Raw genomic sequence first — 8,159 nt, forward strand, 5'->3', positions numbered from 1 at the left:
AATCATGTCTCCCCTCCATCTTCTCTTCTCCAGGCTAAACATGCCCAGTTCTTTCAGTCTCTCTTCATAGGGCTTTGTTTCCAGACCCCTGATCATCCTGGTTGCCCTCCTCTGAACACGCTCCTGCTTGTCTGCGTCCCTCTTGAATTGTGGAGCTCAGAACTGGACGCAATACTCTAGATGAGGCCTAACCAGGGCCGAATAGAGAGGAACCAGTACCTCACGTGACTTGGAAGCTATACTTCTATTAATGCAGCCCAAAATAGCATTTGCCTTTCTTGCAGCCATATTGCGCTGTTAGCTCCTATTCAACTTGTGATCTACAACAATTCCAAGATCCTTCTCGTTTGTAGTATTGCAGACGGAGGGCCATTCCGGCTGTGTCTGGATCCCTACTCAATGGACCCTCAATTGGAACTTATTACTTGAGACATTAGGGTGTGCCTGGACACCCCGGCACTCCCCTTGCACCTGCCTATGTGTGGAACTGAGGCCCCTTTCGCATAGTGGGTGAGGCTGGGGGTGGGGGAGTGTGGAGAGCCGTTGGTTAATGGCTTCCTGACTTCACTGCATCCTTTTTTTCCTGTCTCGCCATGCGCGCCCCTCAGAACAATCTGTATAATGAACCCTTTGGGCCCAAACTCCCCTGCTTCTTCTTCCTCCAGGCACGTGGGAAGGTGAGTGAGATAGTCAACAACGCCATTGTGCATTATCGCGATGATTTGGATCTCCAGAACCTCATCGACTTTGGCCAGAAGGAGGTAGGCTTGGTGAGCTTAAACTAAGTGCCGTCCCCTGATTCCAGACATCTGGGGGCAGGTTTGTAGTTGTCCCGTGGGCATGCATTCTGCATGGGCCCAGATGCTGGGCCATGGGTCGACACTCCTCCTGTTCCAGGGTCCTGGCCCAAAGAGCTGGACTTCAGGGACAGAGCTGTCTCAAAGAATTAAGCGGTAGGTGAGTCCCAGATGCAAATGATCTCACCCCCCCCCAATAGTTACGATTGCTAGACAGGCTGCCATCTAAGCTCTGTTTCCCTTGCAGGAGGGTGGGGACGCCCAGAATTTATGGGGAGGCAGGGTGGCCCCACGTGGCAGATCCCACAGCAAGGGAACTTGGGTAGCGGGACTGAGGACAGACCTTGGAGAGCCACTGCCAGTTGGAACAGACAACAGTGGGGAAGATAGACCCATGGTTTGGCCCTATGAAGCAACCTAAAATGTCTGTCCATACTTTTCTTAATTGACTACCAGGGTTTCCTTTTGGCCTACAGCACTTTTCCCCAGCCTGCTGTCCTCCAGGTGTGTTGGACTGCAACTCCCATAATCCCTCGCCAGCAGCTAGGAATGATGGGAGTTGCAGTCCAACACACCTGGAGGACAGCAGGCTGGAGAAGTCTGGCCCACAGCAACCTATAGTCCGCACCCTTGAGTTGAGGAAACCGTACTTTCCCAGTTGATTGGCCCTCGGGTCCCAAGGCCTTCGCGGAGCAAAGTCGCCCTTCAGGTAGGCCGTGGGGCCATCGCGCGCACCGACAACCATGTATTTTAGAGAGGGAGAGGGGGCCCAGGATGCGTCCCCAGCACCATCGGCCTCCTTCCTCGGCTCGAATGCTTGTTGGGAGCGTCCCCAAGGTGATCACCTGTGGGGGAGCTGAATGCAGGTGAGCGTACAGGTGTGGGCCTTTGGGATGTTGGATGGACAACCGTAAGAGTGGTTGTGCAAGCCCAAAGTGCTCCAACTCGGGGACAGGAAGAGGAACCTGGTTCCTACATCTAGCCATGTAGATTTGAGGTGTTGAATTTTTAGCTTCGAGGCCCAATCCGACTCGCCTGAAGTCCCCAGATAGCCCCGCCCCTTTCATCTGGCCCCGCCCCTTTCTCCTGACCTCGTCGTTGGATGGTTTCCTGGCTTTTGTGCAGTTTTTCCCCACATTATAAAAGTTTGAAATGCCTTTGCTCAGACTTAGCGACCAGCTGAAAGAGCTTTTAGCCACAATTGGCTGGTATTTTTGGCTCCTCCTCTTTTGCCTCCAGCCACACCCACCACTGGAACGCTGGCCCCCGAAGAGCGTCTACAAAATGGAATTGGGCCCTCCGGCTAAAAGGGGTTCCACACCCTTGCTCTGTGGCAGGGGTACAGGGCCCAGGGGACAAATTCAGCCTTGGGGGGTTCCAAGATGGCCCTGCCCCCTTTTGGCCTGGCCCCGCCCCCTTCTCCCTCTCCCCGACTGCCAATACCATGGCGATTTCCTGGCTTTTGCACAGTCCCCCCCCCCCATTCTGAAATGCTTTTCCTAAGGTTTAGTGATTAGTCGTAAGAACTTTAAGGAAGAGGATGGACAAGAAGGTGGATCTCCAGGTGGGCTTTTCAGACTCCAACTCCCAGAAGCCCTTGCTGTCACAGTCAGGAATGCTGGGAGCTGAAGTCCACACCCTCTTGAGATCCACTTCCTTGCTTTAAGCTTCAGGATGCTGGTATTCCGGCCCACCCTTTTGCCTTCAGCCTTCCTGGCCTCTGGAATGTGGCCCCAAGACCTTCTCCAGAATCGAATGTGGGGCCCTGAGCTGCAAGAGATGCCGCAGCCCTGCCTTGACGCACCCTCTCTCCCGCTCTCTCCTATTTATTTATTACACTTATATACCGCCCCCATAGCCAGGGCTCTCTGGGCGGTTTACAGAAATTCTAAAATTGAGATAAAAACAAGTATACAAAATTTAAAACTCTAAAACACAGAACATACACACATAAAGCATTAAAAACCGATTAAAAACTAAACATGTGGGTGGTTAAGATGTGCCGCCATATGCCTGGGCAAAGAGGAAAGTCTTCACCTGGCGCTGGAAAGAGAGCAGCGTTGGCGCCAGGCGAGCCTCGTCAGGGAGATCGTTCCACAGTCTGGGGGCCACCACTGAAAAGGCCCTGTCCCTCGTTGCCACACTCCGAGCCTCTCTCGGAGTAGGCACCCGGAGGAGGACCTTAGATGTTGAACGTAGCGACCGGGTATATTCACATCTTCCCTTCCTTGCAGTTCAGCTGCTGCGGGGGCATCTCCTACAAGGACTGGTCCCAAAACATGTACTTCAACTGTACGGCCCACAACCCCAGCCGGGAACGCTGCTCTGTGCCTTATTCCTGTTGCCTGCAAACTGACGACCAGGTAGGGCCGAGGGGAAAGTGCTCCAACCGTTGAGGGAGGGCCGTAGCGGAGTGGCAGAGGGCCTGCTTTGCATACAGAGGGTCCCAGATTCGAATCCCGGCCTCTCCAAGGAGGGCCAGGAACAGTGGAGGCTGGTGGCTCCGATGTCAGTGGGGCAGTGGAGTTCTGAAGTGCCCTGAGGCTGCATCAGACCAAGGGTCCATCTAGTCCAGCACTCGGTTCACACAGTGGCCAACCAGCCGTCAACCAAGGACCCATAAGCAAGACACAGGTGCAACAGCACCCTCCCACCCATGTTCCCCAGCAAGTGGTGCATGTAGGCTTAATGCCTCGAATACTGGAGGCAGCACATAGCCGTCCGGACTAGTAGCCTTTGATAGATTTCTCCTCCCTGAATTTATCCAACTCCCTTTTGAAGCCACCCAAATTGGTGGCCATCACCACCACTTGTGGAAGTGAATGACTTAAAACCCAATGGGCAGAAACGTCAGGGAGGCAGATTTTGGCTGTCCGGCTCTGGGGCCGTCTGCCTGGGAGGTGATGAAGCTCTTCACCCAGAGGCTGGGAGGCCATTTGCCAGGGACGCTGTTGTCGTTGCAAGATTCCGGCAATGAGCTGGGGGTTGACTGCATGACCTCAAAGGTCCCTTTCAACTCTAAAACTCCATGATGGGAAAAGCGTCCCTTGTTTAATTTCTGTGTATTGGGCAGTTGACCTTGGGGGAGCTAGGGGTGGCAACGGCCGACAGAAAGCTCTGGCGTGGGCTGGTCCATGGAGTCACGAAGAGCCGGAAGAGACTGAACGAATAAACAACAATTGGGCAGTTCTGTTTTGAAGATGACAACCTTCAAATCTAAGAATTCTGCACTTTCTTGGGGTATCTTCCTTGCTGGGTTTGGAAACCTCTCATTTGGTGTAGTTTAGGCCACCCTTACCCCATCTGGCGCCCTCCAGAGGTGTGGGACTACAACTCCCAGCAATGCTGGCTGGGGGTGCTGGGAGTTGTAGTCCCACACATCTGGAGGGTGCCAGGTTAGGAAAGTTTGCCATAGAATCATAGAATAGCAGAGCTGGAAGGGGCCTACAAGGCCATCCAGTCCAACCCCCTGCTCAATGCAGGAATCCACCCTAAAGCATCCCTGACAGAGGGTTGTCCAGCTGCCTCTTGAAGGCCTCTAGGGTGGGAGAGCCCACAATCTCCCTACGTAACTGGTTCCATTGTCGTACTGCTCTAACAGTCAGTTAAATGGCGCTCTTCTGTTAACTCATTTGGAGGAAGGGGGAATTCACTTTCCTGCCAGTTTGAGGAGTGGAGGGCTGGGGGAGGAGCAGGATGAGGCCAGGGTGTGCTGTCTTTCCAGGGCACCTGTCAGCTGGCACCGAGAGTCCTTTCTGACAAGTACTAAATAGATGAACATAATAGAAGGCAGTCCTGGATTCAAGGTGTACCGGGAGGGAGGGAGGGAAGGAGGCCAGGCTGCATCGAAGTGCAAAGGGGGTGTCCCCCTAAATCTGGGGTGCAGTGATTGTGGGCTGCCAGGGTGTCCTCGCCCATGTGACGGCCGTTCTGCTTTCTCCCGCCCAGTCGGTCATCAACACCATGTGTGGCCAAGGGATGCAGGCCCTCAACTACCTGGAGGCCAGCGAGTTCATCTACACCAACGGCTGCATTGACAAGCTGGTGAACTGGATCCACAGCAACCTGTTCCTGCTGGGCGGAGTGGCGCTGGGTCTGGCCATCCCCCAGGTAACCTTCTCCCCCCCACACACGCACACACTCACACACGCGCCCTTGCCCCCCCCCCCCCGTCCCTTTGCCTTCAGGAAGACCAGGACGGTGGCCTTGTACGACCCACAGCAGAGGTTCTGACGAAGGGTGTTTGTGGCTCATTTGCCGTAGGTTATTTTAGACTGGGGTTATCTAAAAGTTTCTAAAAGATCTGGATGTTGCTGGGCTGGTGCTGGAGAGTTCCTGACTGTTTTTTAAAACTAGGAAGGTTTAGAGCAGTGGTTCCCAAACTTTTTCAGGTCACCGCCCCCTTGGTTCCACAAACTCATGCCCAGTGCCCCCTACCCTACACCGTAAAAATAATTATTCAGAATAGCGGTTTTCAACGACCCACTAAGGAAGATAATAACAATAAAATTCAAAACAATAACAATTAATTGAATATTTATTCAAAATTCAAAGCACCTGCCGCAGGCTTGCCGAAGGAGGGAGGGAAAAGATAGCGAACGCCTCTGTTTTGCAGCCAGCGTGGCAGGGCACACCAGGCAGGGTATGTCTCTTCATTCACGTTTTGGTGCTTTTGAAACATTTCAATTCACCGTTAAAAGGACTAATACATGTATTAATACATATGTGGATTCTTCTCCTATATGGCTTGGAACCAAACTACCTTCTCCCATAAAAATGTCCCTGGTTTTAAGACCTTCTGGAGAGGCGCTTCTTGGAAAAGGCCACCTCGAGCGCCCCCCTGCCGCCCTTTTGCTTCTTAGTGCCCCCCTGCCTCTTAACGCCCCCCTATCCAATCCCAATGCCCCCACGGGGGCAATACCGCCCACTTTGGGAAACACTGGTTTAGAGGGAAGAAACTGCACTGCCCCACAGTGACTGCACGCAAAGGAATACTTCGGGTGAGAGAGAGAAAGAGGTGGGGAGGGAACGGTGGGCCCAGAGAGGAGAGAGAGGGCAGGCAGGCAGGACAGAGCAAGCTGGAGAGAGGGGGACAGGCAGAGTGAGAGAGGGTTGGGGCAGCATGAGGGAGACGCGGGCAGAGAGGTGGGCAGAGAGGGAGAGAAAGAAGCAGACACACACACACACACACACACACACACACACACAGCGAGCAGACAAAATTGCACCCATAGTGCCCAGCAAACACGAGCCACCCAGCGCTACCATCACCCCAATCCCAGGCCTGGCAAACAAAATCACTCAGAGCTCTCCACCCACCCACCCACCCCCAAACATGCAGGCAAAGGGCATGCCGACTCAGCCATTCCGGGCCCCCTGGAATGGTGAACTCCCTGCTTGCCAGCAAAAGGGGCGAGCGCGGAGGCCTGGCTTCAGGACAGTGGCATCCCAAGATGGTGAGGGTGTTCCTTTGCAGCAGACCTCCCACGCCGCCACGTGGAGGGAGCGGGGGAGCTCAGGGAGCGTGGCCAGTGAGATGTCCCCCTGCGTGCCTCTGCCGCCATCTTCCACCCCAGCGCTTCCCTAGGGAGCCCTGTGTACATTTACTTGGGAGTAAGGTCCAGAGCGGTAAAGCAGCAGTTTCTGCAGCCGAAACTCTCCCCACGGCCTGAGTTCGATCCCAGCGGAAGGTGGTTTCAGGCAGCCGGCTCGGGTCGACTCAGCCTTCCATCCTCCCGAGGTCGGTAAAATGAGTACCCAGTTAGCTGGGGGAAAGGGAATCACGGCCGGGGAAGGCAACGGCAAACCACCCCGCTATAAGGCCTGCCAAGAAAACGTCAGCGGAAGCTGGCGTCCCTCCAAGAGTCAGTAATGACTCAGTGCTTGCACGAGAGGTTCCTTTCCTTTCCCAAGGTCCGTTGAGGTCTTAGGGTGGCCTCTCAAGGACGCTGAGTCTCCTTTGAGCTTCCTGTCTGTCCAGCCAGCTGGGGGGGGGGGAAGATGGCCGGCCGTCCCTCCTGCCTCACAGCTGAGCCAGGCTTGCTCTGTGCCTGGCAAGCCCGCCCCGCCCCCAGAAAACAAGCCCCCCTTCTGTGCAGCCCACGGCAGGATGTGCTCCTGGTTGGTTCACGGCTCTGCTTTGTGTCTCCGCTTCCTTCCCGCTCTCTCTCGCCCTGGGCAGCTGGTGGGCATCCTTCTCTCGCAAGTTCTCGTCAACCAGATCAGAGACCAGATTAAGCTCCAGCACTACAACCAACAGCATCGAGCCGACCCCTGGTACTGAGAGGACTTGCACCCAGCGGAGGAGCGGGCTCCCCCTGCCGCCAGGAACCTACGGGGTGGGGTGGGGGTCCTCGCTGGTCTTTGCAGGAGCCGAAGGGACCTTCTCCAAGCTGAGCCTGCAAGAAGCTTGGAAGTGGACTCTCTTCCTCCTCCCCCCACCCCAAATTTAAGTTCCCCCCCCCTTTTCAAAAGATCGTATGAGAGGATGGAACTGTAAAGCAATGGAGTTGTCGGAAGCCCACCTGTCGCTTCCATTTGCCGTCTGTGGGTGGATGGGACAGCTGGAGAGGACAGGGGCTGCCCGTGGTGGCCCCGGCCTTGTTTCTTGGCTCCTTCGTTGGGGTGCAAAATGGGGCTGGAAGGGGCAGGCGGCAGGGTGTTACATCCGCCAAGGACGCCCGGGCCTCCCGGTCCATGCTCCTGGCGAAGGGGGCCTTCCGAAGCCCGGGTCTGTCCTGACCAGCAACGCTCTGAATGTGTAATATAGCAGGAAGGTCTCTTTAAAAAGAAAAGGAGGAGGAACTTTGTGATGAGGAAGGAGGGCTGCTGGACAGGGGATGTGGAGAAAGGTGGGAGCAGAGAGGCCCGTTGGCCGCTGCGGATGTCTCCCTTGCTGTGACGGAGACCTCTCCCTCCCCCTCGGCCTCATCTGGGCCGGGCCGTAGAGTTTCCCTGGCACCACCATGCTCAGTGGCGGGATGGCCGGAGAACCTAAACCCAGGCGCCGTCCCCAAATTCCTGCTGGAGTTCTGTGCTGCAGGCGGAGTGAAGCGACATCTTTGAGGGGAGTGGAAAACGCCAGGGTGCCCCATTTGGGGGTCAGGGAAGGACCTCCTCCCCTTAGGCCAAGGCCTCTACTGGCAGAGTTCAAGGGCAGCCTGTTGTTCGTTGTCTAGTTAATGGTTATATTTTCACTGTGTGTGTGTGTGTCCGCCATTTTGATTTTTCTGCTTCGGACCCCCCAAATGGCCTGGGTGGCTCCTTCAACAGCAGTGCGCGTGGCTCCCTGGTGGGGAAAGCTCGCAGGCATTGGGTAGCCCCAGTTTTGGTGTAACGGCGACGTAATCCAGCAAAATATGT

General features: G+C 55.3%; 1 protein-coding gene across 1 annotated transcript in view; it reads left to right on the forward strand.

The window, feature by feature from the left end:
- The window catches only part of TSPAN33 (tetraspanin 33), a 30,324-nt gene extending 23,184 nt beyond the window's left edge, over positions 1-7,140 (forward strand). Inside the window, exons 5-8 of the mRNA XM_063133834.1 lie at positions 666-761; positions 3,032-3,160; positions 4,746-4,907; positions 6,979-7,140. Coding sequence (XP_062989904.1) covers positions 666-761; positions 3,032-3,160; positions 4,746-4,907; positions 6,979-7,080 — 489 coding nt within the window. The 3' untranslated portion in view covers positions 7,081-7,140. The remainder of the gene's footprint in view (positions 1-665; positions 762-3,031; positions 3,161-4,745; positions 4,908-6,978) is intronic.
- Positions 7,141-8,159: the final 1,019 nt, after the last annotated feature.

This window comes from Elgaria multicarinata, chromosome 9, assembly GCF_023053635.1.
Source record: "Elgaria multicarinata webbii isolate HBS135686 ecotype San Diego chromosome 9, rElgMul1.1.pri, whole genome shotgun sequence".
In the NCBI taxonomy this organism is placed as follows: domain Eukaryota; kingdom Metazoa; phylum Chordata; class Lepidosauria; order Squamata; family Anguidae; genus Elgaria; species Elgaria multicarinata.